The following is a 21173-nucleotide window of genomic DNA, read 5'->3' as shown; positions in this document are numbered from 1 at the left end:
AAAAGACAAAATTTCTTATCTGATAAATATATATATATATATATATATATATATATATATATATATATAAATATATATATATATATATATAATATATATATATAATATATAATATATATATATATATATATATATATATATATATATATATATATATATATATATATATATATAAAAAAATATACACACACACATACACACATATATATATATATATTAGCACTATGACCCGGAAATGCCGGGTCATAGTACTAGTGCATGCATATACAGCTGCGTGCGTGCACACATACACGCGAGTACTGTCCAAATCTCCGATTAATCACATACAGCTAGCTGGCATTCAATTGGCGTATCAAGTTTCGGGCATTTTGATTGGGTTTTGGATAGAAAATTCACAAAAAAGTCACTTCTATTGATTTTTTAATGGCTTTGCGAGGTGACTGGGGAAATGTAAAGATGTGCACGACAACCCTTGGACGGTTTTGAATGACCATAGAAAGTGCAAGCCCTCTAACTGAAAAATTGTGGATTTGTATAAAGGGCACACACACACAGACAGACATTTTGCGTTTATATTGTAGCGTGTAGCCATTTTTAAATGTGGTAGAAGGCAATATGATGTAATGTCGTATTGCCGAAGAAATAGGATTGTCGATTTTCCATTGTTTAAATAACTGCTCATATAGGAATTCTAAGAATTAGTTAAAGAATATTTGTATGTGATTTTGATTCTTTAAAGTCAAGTTGAGCAGTTATAAAAACCCTGGATTTTGGGAAAAAATTCAGTGTTTGTTGGATGTGACTAAACTCCACGACACTCACTTCTTTGAGACATTGGTTATTTTTTTTATGCCATGTCCAAGAAAAATCCAACAAGTCTTGTTTGAATTGTTGAGATTTAATATAGCTAGAATGAGAAATTAGATAGTTAAGATATATAGTCATAATTCTCTACGACAAAATTTACTTTTCTTCAAAATGTATATAATATAAAAATGCTATATGTATATAATAAAAATTAATGTAGAAAATGTTTTCTTTTTCTTCACGTTCTTCAACTATATATATTATGTATTTCTGTAATTATTAAACTGTATTTTTTTATAGCGGTTAAAAGAACACAAAATGATATTCAACATGCATTCACGCTAATGTTCGTTAGCGTTCCAGAAAGTATATTTCTCAATGGCGTTTATATAGCTGTAGTTAGGACTTAAGTATAATGATAACACTTAAGTAAGTTATAAGTGGCGGTTTTATCATTATATATTCCTACTTTAAAAGCTAAATAATTTTATCTATTTCCAAATAGGAAACATAAGTAGCGTTGCATTAACAGTAAACAAACTAAATAGAAAATATTCGCTATAATATATAACATAAGAGAAACCTGGTAGCAAACCGCAACAATATATATACATATATATATATATATATATATATATATATATATATATATTAATAGTGATTATTTTTGTTAAATAATTTGGTAATTAAATATTGGAGTATAACTGAGTTAAAGATATTCGATAGTTTATGTCTTTTTAAGCCAAATTATATCTTCACACATTTTTTTTACCTTAAAAATTAAATATTTAACATAATAAATGTGTTGTAGTGAATAATCCTAATGTTTTAAGTTTCATATTTGATTTAATACTAAATTAAATTTTTCCCTGTAAGTTTGGAGTTATACTTCCTCATATATATATATATATAACATGAAAATAAACAAGCTTTTGGCGGTTTTATAGATATTTCAAAATTATGATGCTATAGGGCTAGGTGTTTAACTCCATTTATTTATTTATATATATTATACAAAATATTTCACGTAAACCCGAAGTTTCTACCTTTAAAAACACGGAGTTGCAACCTTTTTACTTGCGTGATTTTTTGCTAGTCTGGTAACAATTTATATATTTTTTCCGTGGAAAAATACACACATCTATTTATATATAAATATATATATATGAATATATATATATATATATATATATATATATATTATATATATTATATATATTATATATATATATATATATATTTTCATTCATTTCATTTTTTTTTCATCATTTAGCGTCCGCTTTCCATATAATATATATAAATATTCATTTATATAATATATAAATATTTATTGATATAATATATAAATATTTATTGATATAATATATAAATATTTATTTATATAATATATAAATATTTATTTATATAATATATAAATATTTATTTATATAATATATTAATATTTATTTATATAATATATAAATATTTATATATATAATATATTAATATTTATATACATAATATATAAATATTTATATATATATAATATATATATATTATATATATATATATATATATATATATATATACTAGCTTAAAAGCCGCCCCTGTGTGTGTGTGTGTGTGTATATATGTTTGTGTGTCTGTATTTGCCCCCCCCCCCACCGTCGCTTGACAACAGATTCTGGTGTGCTTACGTCCTCGTAACGTAGCGGTTCGGCAAAAGGAACCGATAGAATAAGTGCTAGGCTTACAAAGAATAAGGCCCGAGGTCGATTTGTTCCACTAAATGCGATGCTCAAAGCATGGCCGCAGTCAAATGACTGAAGCAAGTATAAGCGTGAATGAGAGCCACCTATGTTTTCAAACTCTTTCAACTTCAACAACAGCAACTATGCTGGCCAGTTTTTTACTGCTACAGCTGATGCAACAGTATAGAATGCTGATGCAATACTTGCCATGTAATGCTTTCAAACAGCTAGGGAGAAAATAACGAGAAATAAGAAATTGCCTACTCCTACAGATTTTTTCTTTGTTTTTTTATGACATGCTGGCTGTGTCGTTAAGAGGCACGTTTTGCAATCACATGGTCTCGTGTTCAATTCCACTGCGCGACACATTGGGGAAGTATCTTCCACTAAAACCCCACACCGACCAGTGTTCTGAGAATAAATTTGATAAACGGAAACTGTGTGGAAATTCGTTAGGTATATATATATATATATATATATATATATATATATATATTTCGTCAGGTATATATATATATATATAGTATGAGTGTGTGTCACTGCTTGACAATCAGTGTTGATTTGTTTACGCCACTGTAACGTTGCGGTTCGAAAATGTAGTCGATAGAATAAGCACCAGAGTTAAATAACTACCATGATCGATTCCCCAGAGCGGTGCTCCAGTCCTATGACTAAAAAAAAAGTAAAAGATTTATAATTTATATAGGCGTTGGAGTGGCTGTGTGGTAAGTAGCTTGCTTACCAACCACATGGTTCCGAGTTCAGTCCCACTGCGTGGCAACTTGGGCAAGTGTCTTCTACTATAGCCTCGGGCCAACCAAAGCCTTGTGAGTGGATTTGGTAGACGGAAACTGAAAGAATCCCGTCGTATATATGTATATATATATGTGTTTGTGTGTCTGTGTTTGTCCCCCTAACATCGCTTGATAACCGATGCTGGTGTGTTTACGTCCTCGTAACTTAGCGGTTCGGCAAAAGAGACCGATAGAATAAGTACTAGGCTTACAAAGAATGAGTCCTGGTGTCGATTTGCTCGACTAAAGGCGGTGTTCCAGCATGGTCACAATCAAATGACTGAAACAAGTAAAAGAATAATGAAATAGAGATAGGGCAGCACCGAGGTCTTTATTATTCTAACCCAAATTAAATCATCGAACGCAAAAACTATATTACAAAGATTGATCTTAACCAGAGCAATATAATACAAGGATTTTTATACGCAAATACAGGTTAGCAGACAGTTTAAAGGATTGTTAATTCATACGAGATGCTGTCTTTATTAGTTTTAATTAAATCCAATGTTTTGTTTCTGAAATAGTGTAAAGTTACCTCCCTTGATTTATCACGTCATACAACCATGCACTCTAAATTGTGGCATAAAGATCATTGTACTCTTAGGTTATTATCACTTGTAATAGTAAAAGCCGAGTAGCAGCAGCGTGCTCACAGGTAAGCGTGTTTTTATATATAATCATACTTACACAAGTTGCATATATATATATACATGTATACAAGCATATATAGATATACATATTCATACGCATGGTATTATGTAATACACGTGTATGCAGCTTTAAAATATATTGATATATTAAACTCACTGCTGGATTTCTGTGTAAATAATACTCAAGTTTAGTCAGTAATAAACTTAAAATTTTCCTGCTACCGCTTAAAATATGTTAAGTGCTAAATTTTCAATATTTCCGATTAAGCTGTGTTTCAATAATCGGCAAAGCTAGCAGAAACGTTAGCACGCCGGGCGAAATGATAAGCGGTATTTCGTCTGCCGTTATGTTCTGAGTTCAAATTCCACCAAGGTTGGCTTCGCCTTTCATCCTTTCGGGGTCGATAAATTAAGTGCCAGTTATGCACTGGGGTCGATGTAATCGACTTAATCCCTTTGTCTGTCCTTGTTTGTCTCCTCTATGTTTAGCTCCTTGTGTGCAATAACGAAACAAGATAGATAGATGTTTTTATAGTTTTCTGTCATTCAGAGTACATTTTCTCTGATAATATTTAAACTTTCGACCACTGAAGTTTAAATTTAGCTGACAGTTGATTTTGTTATTAAAAGATATATATATATATATATATATATATAGAGAGAGAGAGAGAGAGAGAGAGAGAGAGAGAGAGATGCGTGTATTTTGTGCTTCCATTAAGATGATTTCTCTCCTTGGACAAGCAATTATCCTGAGCAAAATATTGATGTATTAAGCAAGACTGCTGTTATGACATTCAGCGTACTTTGAGCAATTGCCTGACGGTGCCCGTCCTTCTCCTGGTCTGTCCATCGCCGATTTCTTCCAGAAAGCGAAACAAAGACAGAAAAAAAGGTGGTGGGAGGAAGGGTCGGTTCCTCTGCTTGACTGTTTACTTTATTTAGACTCTAAAAGAACATAAGGCAAAGTTAACAGTAGGAATTAAATTCAAAGTGCAGAGAACCGGAATAAATACGGTACTACAAATTTCTGTTCCGACGCTCTGGTAACTTTGCTTCACTTCATAGTTACGAAGGCTTGGCTCAGTTATCGTGAGCACAAAGGAGAGATGTTGAAATGCTATTTATTATAGACTAGTGTCGATGCGAACAGCTGCTTCTCATTTGTGTGTATAATAGTGTATATGTCGCGTGTACTTCAGATTCTATTCACAGACGTGTGTATAGACAGGAACGAGTCAATGAGGAACTTTAAGCGGTTGCGCGATCGGCTAGAAATAGCCGATCCTTAGATCACACTATAGAGAGAACTGATTATATCATGTAGGGCTATAAAAAATTTACGGGTTAGGATGGATGAATGATCCGAAATTTCCGATGTTTAAAACAGAAATTCGAATAAATTTTAGAATTCAAGTTTTCTCATTTAAGCACCACGCCAGCAGTTTTTAGCGGGTATTTGACTGATAATTCATTTCATCAGCCCCGAAGAGATGAAAGGCAAAAATGAGTTCGGCGAAATTTGAATTCAGGATGCTAAGTAAAAATAAAACGGGATGTATGTGTGCGCGCGCATGGTCCGAAAATTCGCTTAATTAATCAGAGCTGACACCAGGCCTATTTCTGTACGCGCACTAGTAGTGACATGTAAATGTACCTAAGAAAAGATAGACTAATTATTATGATCATGCGTATTGTTCTATTGTTGGGAGAATATAGAAATAGAATCAAAATGCAGGAGTGAATGTATATACATTGCAGACAGAAGAGCTGAGTTAACCATTAAATAAAATAAGCTGGTGCTTAAAGGCTTGTTTTTCTTTCTTTTCTTTTTTACCGGTACCTGATTCATCATGATGCAAATGAGAAGCTCAATGAATGTGTGTGTAGTACAAATATCCCTTCGGGGTCGATAAATAAGGTACCAGTTTCGCACTGAGGTCGATGTAATCGACTTAATCCCTTTGTCTGTCCTTGTTTGTCCCCTCTGCGTTTAGCCCCTTGTGGGTAGTAAAGAAATATATTATAAATATTACCATATTCATGAAAACTTTACTATGAAATAATGTAAAGCGATGAAAACTTAGGAATACAACAAAATTGGAATCTGACCACTACCATATGGATCACTCTCGGTGGCTCCTTAGCCAACGGGGAAAGACCACGTGGTCGCTCAGCTTGTTGAAAGTAGCAGCCAAATCTCCTTCAAATTGTTCATGAAAAAAAAAATGACACGTTAGATTATGTGGTTCTGCATTCCCAGTATACGGAGTGGGGGATGAAACGAAGGGCGGTGTGGTCATTGCTGGAATGTCTGTGATCGTAGTTAGATCTCGATCACAGTGACTTTACGAAGCACTTATTCGCCACCAAACTATACATACAATTGCATTACTGCACAAACATTCATTGTTATTATATTTTAATAAAAGAGCAATATATATACATAAGAGGAGTTTATATTCTTAGACACATGAACATTTACGAGCATACTAGCGCGCGCATATTTATAAATTAAGTTTCGAAAAGCTTATGCATACGTAATTTAAATAGACTGACATACCGAAGCACTGCTGCTTCGACAACATATGTAGGTACATATAAGTATTCTAACACACTCGCATGTTTTACTCAAGGTAATACCGCGAGCGTGTTGGCCTACTTCAGTGGGTTTCGTTAAACCTTGTTGTTCGACCAACTGATGCACTTAGTGTATGCTTTCTTCTTTTTCTCTTTCTGTCTGCGCTAATGTTCGGTTTTGATTTGCATTTTAATGTGGTTTTGTATTATATATATATATATAATGAAATTATTGTATACAATACTCAAGTGCATTGAGCAATGCTCAACTTGTCAAAAGTGCGTATAAAGTAATGTACAAATGTCTGGGTAGTGAGCAGTGTATGAGTCAGATACATGCTTGCGTGTGTATGGAGGGGAGAAAATCAGGTGTAGTGTTGGCGAATCTCAGGAAGTATGGAAGTTTTGAAGGATGCAGTGCTCCGACAACTAACAACTGGTGCCAGCAGTTTGTTCCATGCTTCAGCAAATAGCGTAAAAAAATGTCTCCGAATTTCATGGGAGCTGTGCTGTTTTCTGACTTTGTAAATATGTCAACGGGTGTTAGACAGGTGGAGTTTGAAAAGGTGCTAAGAGTTATTGTTAGTAAGATGGTTAATAATTTTATGGGTGTCTACCAAGTCAGCTGCCAGACGTCGGATTTTCAATGTATCCATGCCCAGCGAAGTCAGGCGTTCAGAATATGGCAAATGCCTAATGGAGGGTATTCTCTTGGTTGCACGTCGCTGAACGGTTATATATATATATATATATATATATATATATATATATATTGTTGAAAATATGTGGAAAAAATATTTTTAAAAAAGGTGGGAGGGAGAAATATTTATTTTTTATATTTTTTTCCACTTATTTTCAACTCATAATTTTACCACGTGGTATATACTGAATCTTCAGTATTTTTGCTCCTTGTATATATACAGACTAAACTATAATTATTATTATAAGTGGGTGGGTACTCATAGCGGTACTTGAGAAGATAAAAAAATGACCGGACAAATTGTCACGTTTAATAAGACTAGTCTGACTCCATAATGAAGAAAGAAAAATTAAACTCTATTTTGTTTTCTCATTAATTGAAGAGGAGAGGAGGAAATTTTCACTTGTGTTATTGTTGGGGTGGAGACAAGGAATTTCAGTTTTCTTTTTTTCTTTTTCTATGAGAGAGTTAATATTTGTCTGAGAGTCACTGAACCAAACGACCTATTTAGTACTGAGAGAAATAGTGAAAGTACCATACCAGTTAATCGCTATTGACGCAATGTCAGGAGAACGCATACTCGCAGCTAATTAGTAGATTATTAAAATACATACAAACACTTAAGAACAAGGTACATAACAGTACTCTAAACACGTATACATAAATATACACACAGAGTAAGCAATATTATACATATGAACATGTAGTCAGTTTAGTCTGAAACCATGACAAATTGTAACACCACAGTCTTTTTAAAATGACATAAAATCAAATATATTCCTCACAGCTTGTTAGGTCACGAGCAAATTGAGGCCCGCTGAATTTTCTGAATAGCGCACCAACAAAAATAAATTAGCTTAGCTTGATTTTTTTTTTTTTTATATTTTCTTAGTTGTGCAGCTCGCCTTATGATGAGCCATGTCTCATGAGAACCGCTTCTTGAAAAAAGCTGCTCTTGTTTCACTTAAAAAACTACAGGACTAATGGCTAATATTTTCCAGTTGCATCAAATGGTTGACGTTGGAGCTTATTAATAGTCGTAGCCAGTAAGGAATTAATGGGGAATTATCTCGTTTTCATACGAAAGACTAGTATTGAATTACTTGGGTATAGATTTATTCCCAATTTTGATTTCAGTTTTCGGTACAAGGCCAGCAAGTTCATGGGTGGGAGTTTCGATTACATCAACCCCAGTGCTTAACTGGTACTTATTTTATCGACTCCAGAAGGATAAAGGGCAAGATCGACATCAGCGGAATTTGAACTCAGGACGAGTACGTCGCTAAGCATTTTGCCCGACGTGCTAACGATTCTGCCAGCTCGCCACCTTAAATCTACCAATGATAATTTTTATTTCTGTTGCTGGTGATGGTTTCTGAAGTGATGCAGTCGATCGCTGAAATTCTGACGATAAGTTTAGTGTCATTCCGTAGCTCCTTCCGGGACTGTGGTTACGCACGAGTAATTATAGCTGAGTCAGCTTTTAGTCTTAGCTCATGAGAGAGTGAGATATTTACGGTTTGCCTATTGTCTCTAGCTATGGCATTGCCTACACAGATTCATAACGCTATTATTTAGCCACAGGGCATCTATTCTCTTTTTTTTTTTTTATTACAATTTTTTTCTTGCGTATGTATCCAATGTAATTGTTGTTAGTTGTCAGAAAATCCACTTGGAAAACTCATTCTAAGAAAGGTGAATAAATGTGGCCAGATGGTGCTTCCAACTTAAGGATGTGAACTGAAAATACAATATCATTTTCCCACTGAAGTCGACTTGCTTTCCATTCCTCCAGAGCCCATAAATAGGTACATATTATATACCATATTTGAAGGCATATAAGGCTCTTTATTGCTGAAAAGAGTCTCAAAATATCATTCTGGTCTTATATGCGAAATTGGGCATAGGAGTGGCTGTGTGGTAAGTAGCTTGCTTACCAACCACATTGTTCCGGGTTCAGTCCCACTGCATGGAACCTATAGCCTCGGGCCGACCAAAGCCTTGTGAGTGGATTTGGTAGACGGAAACTGAAAGAAGCCCATCATATATGTGTATATAAATATATATATGTATATATATATGTGTGTCTATATATTTGTGTCTGTGTTTGTCCCCCCCCCCCAACATTGCTTGACAACCAATTCTGGTATGCTTACGTCCCCGTAACTTAGCGGTTCAGCAAAAGAGACTGATAGAATAAGTACTAGGCTTACAAAGAATAAGTCCTGGGGTCGATCTACTCGAATAAAGGCAGTGCTCCAGCATGGCCACAGTCAAATGACTGAAACGAGTAAAAGAGTATATATTACATACTTTCTTGAGTATGCACTGCTGAAATTATAGCATAACTAATATGTCCATGTATCTTCTATGCCATCAAATATGGTGCTGTGAATTGATTGAAGAGACTATACTCCTCATTTTTAAATATGTAGGCTTTCGCCAAACAGTAAGCATTAATAAGTAAGAAGCTGGTCGATTCTGTTTCAGTAAGCAGTTAGACGCTTTTGAATGTGTAAAATGGCACTGTACTGTTTCTGAATTCAAACCATTCCAGAATTAACTTTTTCTACCATTCTTCAAGAGTCTACAGAAAAGGTATTAATAATATCCTCTTTTTGTCAGAAAAAGATTTTTTTAAAGGCAGCGAGCTAACTGAAACATTAATGTGACAGGCGAAATGCTTAGCGGTATTTCATCTTCCGTTACGTTCTGAGTTCAAACTCCGCCGAGGTCAACTTTGCCTTTCATCCTATCGGGGGCCGATAAATTAAGTACCAGTTACGCACTGGGGTTCATGTAATCGACTTAATCCGTATGTCTGTCCTTGTTTGTCCCCTCTATGTTTAGCCCCTTGTGGGCAGTAAAGAAATAAGAAAAAGATTTTTTAAGAATCAGTCACATGTCAAGAGTAATTACTATTAGCAATAATCTGTTTTAATGAGCTCAAATTCCACTGATGTTAAATGCATTTCTCACCCCTCTGGGGTCAATACTCGGAAGGCTTTCACTAATCTCTACACATTTGCAGCTTTTCCCCATGGTGAGAAATCATTATCTTCGTTATTTCCCATTTAATTTTGATACCTTAGTGATAAGTAACCATGGCAGCACAGCAGACTTAATTATTAGCATGGCAACGCTTCAGTTTAGTGATAGAATACTCATAATCTGAATAAATTGAACATGAAACATTTGAGAAAAAGAGAGACAGCTGGTTAAAGATAGATAGATAGCTAGAAAGAAAGAGAGGTGGAAAAAAGAGAAAGCAGAGTAGAAGAGAGAGAAAGGAACAATGACAGACAGTGACAAATAAGAAAAGTCAGCTAATAAAACTAACATGTAATGACTAAAATGATAATGTGTGAAAGAGGATCATATTTCTGTATAACTAGTTGTATAACAGAAGACCAGGTCAAAATGTACATATGTATGTATCCGCGTATGTGTGTGTGTGTATATATATATATCTTAAAGACTCCGCCGGTTACGATGACGAGGGTCCCAGCTGATACGATCAACGGAACAGCTTGCTCGTGAAATTAACGTGCAAATGGCTGAGCATTCCACAGACACGTGTACCCTTAACGTAGTTCTCGGGGATAATCAGCGTGACACAGAGAGTGACAAGGCTGACCCTTTGAAATACAAGTACAACTCATTTTTGCCAGCTGAGTGGACTGGAGCAACGTGAAATAAAGTGTCTTGCTCAAGGACACAACGCGTCGCCAGGAATCGAACTCACAACCTTACGATCATGAGCCGAATGCCCTAACCACTAAGCCACGCGCCCTCACTATATATATATATATTATATTAATTGAGGTCACAAAAGTGACAGAGGTGCTACTTGCTAATAAGCTACCCCTTTTAATTTCTTATATATCATCATCATCCAGTGTTTTAAATCCAGGTTTAAATTGATGTAATGGTTGCATTGTTCAATTAAATGGAGTTTCATGAAACGATCGTACTGCATTACCTCTGGATATCCTTGTTGCTTATTTTGATTTTAATCACCTTACTTTGAAATGGATAATACCGTACTAAATTCTGGTGCCTCAACTTAAGTACCATATTCATCTGAATCTAAATTTTTACTGAACTCATCTACCATACCCAAAGTATATATACGTATATATATATATATATATATATATATATATATATATCACCGTGATTACCATGACTGACCAGGCTATCAGATGTTGCTACACATCGCTGGTCACAATGCGCTTCGCATTGTTTTAGCCTTCAAATGACACCACCCCGCGGGCTATGCGAGCAGGCCAACAGAAGAAAGAATGAGAGAAAGTTGTGGCGAAAGAGTACAGTAGGGATCGCCACCACCCCCTGCCGGAGCCTGGTGGAGCTTTAGGTGTTTTCGCTCAATAAACACTCACAACGCCCGGCCTGGGAATCAAAACCGTGAGTCCGCTACCCTAACCATTGGGCCATTGCGCCTCCACACACACACACACACACACACACACACACACACACACAACACACACACACATATAGTGATGGTATTATTAAAAGACCATCACAAGTGGTAAGCGAATTATCAGCCGTACAGGCAAATTAATATATATATATATATATAATATATATATATATGTATAGAGAGAGAGAGAGAGAGAGAGTAGACAAGCAAAAGAAGGACACTCAACCAATTTATTGGGAGTTACATGTATGGATCAGAACAGTTTGATTCAAATTCATAATTTATCTGACTTGAATTTTATGTCATAACTCAACTGTTTTAAATATTTAATGTTATCTTAAATTTCAGAGAAATAGTTTCATATTGCAGTTACTTACATTCTCAAGAGACAGCAAACTGTTGCAGCTACCTACACACATTGGTATTTCATTCATTTCAGTAAGTAGAGGTTGGTGACATGTTCTTTTTTCTTTTCTTTTTTTTTTTACCATTGCTATATACACCTCTTTCAAGCATTATCTGTGAAAATGCATATATAGTAGGCCCTCATCAAAATAAATAGTTTCCACGTCATGTGCCAAAGAAAAGTCATCTTGTCTTTCTCTATGATGATTGAATGTCACTGAATATCTCAGGCTTGTGATACAAGCAACGTGTGATGGTTTTGACTAGTGTTTGATACAGTATAAGAACTATCAGAATATGCAGATACAGTTGGATTTTGTGATATTCATGCCTTTGTCAAGGGTATCAGTTACACAAGAGTAAGTTTTTCAACTGTTGATATAACATTTTAATTGAGAAAAGTAACGCTTTTCATTTTCTCTGCGAAACCCCCCTAACCCCCCACTTTTCATTAAAAGAAGGCCTGGAGAAGAATTAATTAACTGAATATATTTGTCAGAAATGGTCTGTAAGTGAATCCTGTTCAGTTATTAACTAGGTTCTACTGCCTTCTACTATAGCCCCAGGCAAAGCCATGTGAGTGAATTTGGTAATGGGAACTGAAAGATCTCCATTGTGAGTGAGTGAGTGCATGTGTATGTGTGTGCATGCATGCATGTGTGTGTGTGGCATAGTGCGATAGTTGTAAATGAGTGTCACTGTCATAGAAGCAGTTATTCATTTCCGCAATATTCTGTGAAAATATGAGGCTATATTACCTGGCTTGGAAATGGGAGAAGGTTGACATCAGGAAGGGCATACAGGCCATAGATAATCTGCTTCAATAAATTATGCCTGAGCTTTGTAAGCATGGAGAAGTGGACATTAAAATGATGATGAACGTGATAAAACAGGCTTCTTTTGGTTTCTGTCGCCCAAATTCACACAGGAGGCTTTGGTTGGCCCAGGCTGTAAGAGAACCCCCTTCCCTCAGGTGACACATATTGGAGCTGAATTTGAAACCATGCAGTTGATACTTCATAACTACCCTGTCATGCATAGAAAATTAGAAGCCAATTTGTATAAACATATGTTGGCGTGTATGAATATGAATAATCTTTCTTGCCATTGTACAGTGAAATTGAGATAACAAGCAGAAATCTATATTCATTTTAAAGAATGCAGCAATAGACTATTATTGTCACTTGTGACCCAGTTTTCAAACCACCAATATCATCATCATCATCATTCTCACCTCGCTTTCCCTCTCTAACTCTGTGTGTGTGTCTCTCTCTCTCTCTCATTGCACTTCTCTCATCCTGAACCTCTCTTTCACTGTCCCGGAGAAAGAAAGAATGAAAGATAAAAAACAAGGAAAGCAAAGTTTGATGTCATACAATTGCATTGCTCTTCAACCTATATTTTTTTGTCTCCTTTGTAATATGTGTTTCTCATTCTATATCTCTCTATATATACTATCATTGAAGAAAGAGGGAGTGAACAACCGCTTGGCTCTTTTGTCCTTGACTAGTAAATGTGGCCTGAGCAATTGAACCTGGTGGGAAAGAGAGAGAGAGAGCAAGGGAGCTGCACTGCCAACAGGCTGGTATTTGTCTGTGGCTGAGTACACAGGAGTGCATGAAATGAAATGTCATACACAAGGATATACAAAGAACTACCCATTCCAGGAATTGAACTGCTGACCATGAGCCAAACAGCATGACTGCCAGACCATATACCATTCTAAATATATGTGTATATGATTGTGTGTGTATATATATATATGTGTGTGTGTGTTTGGTGGTTGGGACATTGTTCCCCATTCAAACTTCTCCAGCCTTTGGAGTGTTATCCTCGCTGTATGTGGCCGAACATTATCCTGATGGAAGAACACTTTCTGTCTTAAAACCAAAGATGGTTGTTTTTCTTCTATTACTAACTTAAGCCACTGAAGCTGCTTGCAGTAGATCTCCTTTGTTATCATTAGGTTTGGGTTTAAATGTTCAAAGTGGACTAAACCTTTCATATCCCACCAAACAGATAACACCTTACATGGATGAAGACCTTCTTTAACCTGGGGTGCCAATGTCTCTCCTTTTCCTACCCACTATCTTCGGCACTTGACATTTTTATAGAGAACCTATTTCTTGTCACCTGTCACTATTCAATCCAAAAAAGGTTCGTTTGTGAGACATGGCAACAAAGAAGAGTGCACATTCACTCACTGTACGTGATTAGACTTGGAAAATTTGTGAAGAACCCATTGACCCAATTTGCTGACTTTTCCGATGGCATGTAGGTATCGATGAATGGTTGAAGGATCAAATCCAAGCTTTTCTGCTAGTCCCTCAACAGTTACGATGGGATTTTATTCCACCACGGTTTGCAGGACATCCTCATTGAGCTCTACAGATCTTTCATGACAAGGCTCATCTTCTAGGCTTTAGTTTCCAGCTCGGAATTTCTGGAACCACTGTTGATACTAGCTTACGCTTATTGTCTGATCCCCACATACTACATTAATATTCCTTGCACTTTCAATTGTGTTGTTGCCTTTATTGAACTCATAAAGCAAAATATGTCAAATATGCTCCTTTGTCACTTCCATTATAGCTTTGAATAAATAGCTGTTAAAATCGAACTGCATTCTTCAAAACTTGCACTAAGAATAAGGACAAGGTAAAATTGATGACGACCATCATCATCATCATCATTGTCATTATCATCAACATCATCATCACAACCCTTTCCTTTTTTTCTCTTTTACAGATGTGAATATAAAAATAAGGCATGCTGTTTTTCTTTTGTTTGTTTGTTTTGGTTTTTTTTCAATATTTTTAATGGTTGAAACATATTTGTTTCTATTTTTGTTCTTCAGATTTATAAAGAACAGTCATGGGAGATAGTTCTGGCAAAAAGAAGGTTGTGCTTGCCTACAGTGGTGGCTTAGATACTTCCTGTATTCTTGTTTGGCTCAAAGAGAATGGTTATAATGTGGTAGCATTCCTTGTAAGTTATTGTTTGTAAACCTTTATGTTTTCTAAGTAACTAACTATTAACATATTTCTTTTTTATCCAAATTTCATACAAAATCAAATGACTTAGTTTCTGGTTTATGAATGAATAAATGAAATACAACTTTAATTTAGGAATGCCTTTCCTTCTTCTTATCCTCTTACTTATATTTAATGCTACCCAATGGTGTAGCTAGGGTAAACCATACCTGGGGCAAGCCACAAAAATGCGCCCCCACATACCATTTACAACATACACAGTACTATATAGTACTTATTTGTTACAAGTAATTAATGTTTTAAAGCAATATTTTAGGAATAAATACTTTACCAAGGTTCATTTATCTGCCAGTTCGGTGCAACCCGTAATTCAGAATATATTTTTTGGATGTTTACTTTTATGAAACCACCCTATTTTAACCATTTAATACACCAGCAGCCTCCACTGAAACATTAAAAATCCTAATGTGTGAAATGAGCTGTAATATAAAAAAAAATACAATTGTTTAAAGTCTTATCTTCTTTGCTTTTGATGGGGCGAATTGATCGATTATATCCTCAGAATCAGTTTTGTTTGTCTCTTCACTTTCAATGCTCAGAAGAGCAACATCATGCTTGTGGTCCTGCAACATTGATGTCCACAAATAAGATAGGATTAACTTCAACTTGTTGAACGAGCGTTCACAGCTTGCAATTCATACAGCTATTGTGAGCAGTATCTGAAGGCCAATGCACAAATTCAGAAAAAACATTGTTATCTTTATATCAAACAATGAATTCCAGGAGTTTTTCTGGTCTTATTATTGCAGATTTTGTTTGAGCAGACAGCCCTTATATTGCATAAAGCGATAAACTGGAGATCCATCATTACAATTGCAATTTTATAAATGGAGTTCAAGCTTATCTTCTGTGCCCCTCGCTTTAATTGGCACCCGGGGAATGTGCCTCTCCCTTGTCCCCCTCTCTCTAGTTATGCTACCATCATCTTGGTTTTGTCTGTTATCTCACTGTTTTTATTTATTTTATTTTATTTATTTACCTATTGTTTTCTCCCTGTATAAGGAACATAAAATCCCTGACCATCATACAGTGTAAGTGCCTCTTTTGATGCAAGTCTGATGCAGTGCCACTCCAATGTAATCAACCACAAATATTGCCTTACTTTTCACATTAAATCACTTACATGCAATGGCATTAAAAAAACAGATTGGTACTGAAATAATAGCAACTTTAAAGAAATACTCAACCGGTTGGTTGAGGCAGTTTACACTTCTTGTTTACAAGGACTTTCATATTGCAGCAGAGACAAAAACCATTTCTAGTCAGTTTATGAAATCCAAGGAGCAAATAAGGAATATTTACGAGAAAGTAATCCTACGGAGCTCAAATGAACACTCACAACAGAGTACAGCTCATGAAGCTAGAACTGTGCTGCTGTTATTATATACTCAAACATCATCATCATCATCATCGTTTAGCTTCCGCTTTCCATGCTAGCATGGGTTGGATGGTTCAACTGGGGTCTGGGAAGCCAGAAGGTTGCACCAGGCCCAGTCTGATCTGGCAATGTTTCTGCGGCTGGATGCCCTACCTAACGCCAACCACTCCGTGAGTGTAGTGGGTGCTTTTTATGTGCCACCAGCACAGGTGCCAGAGGAGGCTGGCAAACAGCCACGATCAGATGGTGCTTTTTACATGCCACCGGCACGGAGGCCAGGCAAGGCTGGCAACAGCCACGATCGGATGGTGCTTTTTACGTGCCACCGGCACGGCAGATGGTGCTTTTTATCCTAGACTATATTTAAAACAAGGCCATCAGGTTAATTAACAAAGAATCTACTTCAGTTGGTTGAGACAGTTTGAGTAAAATACACCATATATCTTCAAAGCAATTCACAAATGATTCTGTTTATCATCTTTTTGCCTAGTGTTTGTCTAGACATTTTCCTAATGTAGCATACACAGTGCTTAACTTACATTTTAGTGCTTATAAAATTTATATCATTTGAATTAATTAACTTAGAATGCCTTGAGATCACTCTGACCCTACATTAGTTACTAGAAAAACCACTTTATCATTTGGTGAAGTCATAGCTGTGTGGTTAAGAAGCTTACTTTGCAACCATGTAGTTTCGGGTTCAGTTCCACTGCTTGGCACATGGTCGGGCATGTCTTCTACTATAGCCCTCGGCTAAACAATGCCTTGTGAGTGAATTTGATAAATGGAAACTGTGTGGAAGCCCATCATATATATGTGTGTATGTATGTATTTATGCCTTTGTGTTTGTATCCCCTCCACTTGACAACTAATCTGCTTACATCTCCGTAACTTAGCAGTTTGGCAAGAAAAAGATTAATAGAATAAGTACCAAACTTGAAAAAATGCAAATACTAAGGTGGATTTGTCTAACTCCTTAAAGACTGTGTCCCAGCATGGCTGCCATCCAATGACTGAAACAAGTAAAAGATAAAAGACCTCTTACTGGATCTATTTCACATCACTTTCATTATTTTATATTTCAGGCTAATGTAGGCCAGGAAGAAGACTTTGATGCCGCGCGTAAAAAGGCAGAATCGCTTGGAGCTGTTAAAGTAAGTCTCTTCCAGTTTGCACGAATTCTTAATTACAGTTTTATTTTATTCAGTTGTTTCAATGTCATCAGATTCATTTAAAAAGCAATTTTACTTTTCAAGAACTTTCTTCTTTCATGTACTGTGAGGTATCATTTACAAATGTTTTACTAAATGAGCAAACGGATTAATGAACAGAAAATTAAACTCACATAATAAGCTGAAATTAGATCGATGAGCAGAGCTTGCATGCATATAAGTGAGTGGGTATCTATTTACTTGGCAAGGTGAAATTCTAACTATAAACCATAAATAGACTGCATATACGCATAAATATTGGTAAAGCATGTGTATGTTCCTTCTCAAGCCATGCCTGGCTCATAAGGGCCGGTTTCCCAGTTTCCTTAGCGTATAGGTTCCCCACCTGGATGAGACGCCAGTCCATTGCAGGTGAGCTGCAAGATGCAGGAGGAAAGAGTGAGAGAAAGTTGTGGTGAGTCAGCAGAAGTTCGCCATTATCTTCTGCTGGAGCCACATGGAGTTTAGGTGTTTCGCTCATAAACACACACATCGCCCGGTCTGAGATTCGAACCTGCGATCCCTCGACCGCGAGTCCACTGCTCTAACCACTAGGCCATGTGCCTCCACACACTGGTAAAGCATATATTTACTGTGTACTAAATCAACACATTGTATAGTGAATGGTTTTACTGACATCATATTCAGCCAATAAACAGATATTTGAACAAAAGAACCGCAAGTAGACTATGCGCATGTACATGTGGTTGGGAAAACATGTAAAAACTGTTCATTCATTCATGTAAGCATTTCATGTAGCTTGGCTGTGGTAAGAAGTTTGTTTCCCAACCACATAGTTCCAGGTTCACCTTGGATAAATGTCTTCAACTATAGTGTCAGGCCAACTAAACCCTTATTTAGGTGTATTTCAGTTACGCATGTCACAAGCAATTTCTTTAATGAACAGGACTCTGGAACAGATTATATTCGTCTATAGAAACCCCACTTTAGTTCCACAAATTTATCAAGTTCCAGTCAATTTAAAATTGATATTAACTGCATCCACTTCCCTTAATATTTTAATCTTCCACCTTTAAGAAGGGTCCATTAGGCTATGTGCAAAGATCTGGATTTTCCCTGTTTGTAAATGAAAACAAAAACAACAAAGAAGAAATTAAAAGGAAAGCTTTTGGTTGTAGAATTTATTAGCAGAAACTTGCAAGAATTAGCCATATTGTCATGGCATCATCTCTTATATAAAATCCGTTCTCTCTCTCTCTCTCTCTCTCTCTTCTCCTCTCTCTCTCCTCTCTCTCTCTCTCTCTCTCTCTCTCTTCTCTCCTCTCTCTCTCTCTCTCTCTCTCTCTCTCTCTCTCTCTCTCTCTCCTCTCTCTCTCTCTCTCTCTCTCTCTTCTCTCTCTCTCTCTCTCTCTCTCTCTCTCTCTTCTCTATCTCTCTCTCTCCTCTCTCTCTCTCTCCTCTCTCTCTCTCTCTCTCTGTGTCTGTGTCTGTGTCTCTCTGTGTGTGTTTTCGTTCTAGGATCTCGGGCTTCCGGCTTCCTCCATCTGATTGCGTTCAAATTTGATATGTAGATACCAACAGTATCAGAGTGTGTATAAGTCTTGAAAAAATTACAAAAACCAATTCCAGGTGAGAATGCAATCAATAAAGCCATGGAAAATCGTTTTTCTTTGGAATAGGAAAAAAGTCAATCTTTATTTCTTCTTTTGCTGGTGTCTCAAATTTAGGTTAAATCAGTGTTTCTCAAAGGGATAGCCTAAGGGACGGTCAGACAAGTTGTTTTGAGAAAATTTGGTTTAAATGTTTGACAACTCAGCACTGTCCATTGGACAGGGGATGTTTTGCTCATATATTCTAAAATTGGAACAATACAGAGATTAAGCATGGCCCCTGTGCAAGGATGACACAAAAATTCATGAAGAGTTCCATATTTTCGTATAGGTACAGGTGTGCTGTGTGGTTAAGAAGCTCACTTTACAACCACATGGTTTTGGGTTCAGGCCCACTGCACAGCATCTTTGGCAACTCTCCAACTCTCCTCTATTACATATCCCTGGGCTGACCAATGCTTTGTGAGTGACTTGGTTGATAAAAACTGTGTGGAAGTTCATCATGTGTGCGCACACATGTATGTGTGTATATATATGGGTGGGTGCCTTTTTGCTATGAGAAGCAAAAACAAACGAATAAGTAGATATAAAAATGCCATAAATTGCTTAATGAACTTTTTTTTTATCATAGATTGTCATTCCAGATGAGCGGAAAACATTTGTCACAGACTATATATTTCCAGCTATTCAAGGTAATGCTGTATATGAAGACAGGTATCTGCTTGGTACAGCTCTTGCCAGACCCTGCATTGCAAAGTGAGTAAAACTTAGTACTTTCATATGTGTGGGGGAGGCAGCTTTCATGCATGCACATGCATTTGTGTGTACCATTGTCTGGATGTCTTGTGATGGTTGTAAACAAGCATCACCAACATATAAACAGCGTTGTTTGTTTCCAGTCTCCATGAAAAACATGTCTGGTCATGGGGGAATATTACCTTACTTGGAAATAGATGAGTGTAACAGGAAGGGCATCAAGCTATCCAAAATCTGCCTCAGAAAATTGTTTGACCCCCATGTGAACATAGAAAAGAGGATGCTATATAATGAGGATAATACAAATTGGAAGCTGGAAGGCTGCACTAGACTCCAGTCTGATTTGGCATGGTTTCTACAGCTGGATGCCCTTCCTAACGCCAACAACTCCGAGAGTGTAATGGGTACTTTTACATACCACTAGCACAATGACAGTATCTGCCATGACTGCGATTTTACTTGGCTTGATGGGTCTTCTTCTCAAGCACAAAATAATGCCAAAGGCCTTGGTCATTGTCTTCATGAAGCCCAACACTCGAAAGGAGCTTTTAATGTGCCACCATTATCAGCCACTTTGCCTCCATGAGACCGAATGCTGAAAAGGTGCTTTTTACATGCTACCAGCACAGGGGATATGTATTTTGATATATATAATATATATATATATATATGCATTTTGATATATATATATATATATAACAATTGCAGCGTGGAACGTGTTTATAAGCCATTTAAGAAACACACAAAACTGTTAGATTCACTTCAACATTTAAATTTAATTTGTCAAAATATTTTCGTCGCTTTGAGACCGAGACCTGTTCACTGACAAAACTTCGTACTGCACCACATACTGCATCGTAGTGATGCAGTATGAAGTTTTGTCAGTGAACATATATATATATATGCATTTTGATATGTATATATACACACTACTGTTATTGGTGCATAAAATTTCTACCATTGATTTCATATATATATGTATGTGTGTGTGAATGTTGACATTCCACAGATTTGCTTGTCACTGTCTGAGTGGAACAGTGACATGATGTTTACATTTCTGACATCATGTCTGTTTACTCTGTATTTCTGACGAA

General features: G+C 36.2%; 2 protein-coding genes and 1 pseudogene across 3 annotated transcripts in view; 2 read left to right on the top strand and 1 right to left on the bottom strand.

Annotated features, from left to right (window-relative positions):
* LOC115214510 (RING-H2 finger protein ATL52-like) overlaps nt 1–4338 on the bottom strand; it is a 53388-nt gene extending 49050 nt beyond the window's left edge. Inside the window, exon 1 of the mRNA XM_036505386.1 lies at nt 4139–4338. The gene's annotated coding sequence lies outside the window, so the exon portion shown is untranslated. The remainder of the gene's footprint in view (nt 1–4138) is intronic.
* Nucleotides 3840–21173, top strand: part of LOC115214493 (argininosuccinate synthase) — a 38105-nt gene continuing 20771 nt past the window's right edge. Inside the window, exons 1-5 of one of the 2 annotated variants that reach the window (XM_029783701.2) lie at nt 3840–3986; nt 12054–12143; nt 14968–15098; nt 17627–17695; nt 19955–20079. In XM_029783701.2, coding sequence (XP_029639561.1) covers nt 14985–15098; nt 17627–17695; nt 19955–20079 — 308 coding nt within the window. In that variant the 5' untranslated portion in view covers nt 3840–3986; nt 12054–12143; nt 14968–14984. Of the gene's footprint in view, nt 3987–12053; nt 12154–14967; nt 15099–17626; nt 17696–19954; nt 20080–21173 lie in introns of both variants that reach the window. The other variant, XM_029783694.2, reaches the window with a different exon arrangement.
* On the top strand, nt 19550–19648 carry LOC115220507 (annotated as a pseudogene).

This window comes from Octopus sinensis, linkage group LG1, assembly GCF_006345805.1.
Source record: "Octopus sinensis linkage group LG1, ASM634580v1, whole genome shotgun sequence".
Classification (NCBI taxonomy): Eukaryota; Metazoa; Mollusca; class Cephalopoda; order Octopoda; family Octopodidae; genus Octopus; species Octopus sinensis.
The sequence above is the reverse complement of the archived record's forward strand: the minus strand, read 5'-3'. Positions and strand labels throughout refer to the sequence as shown.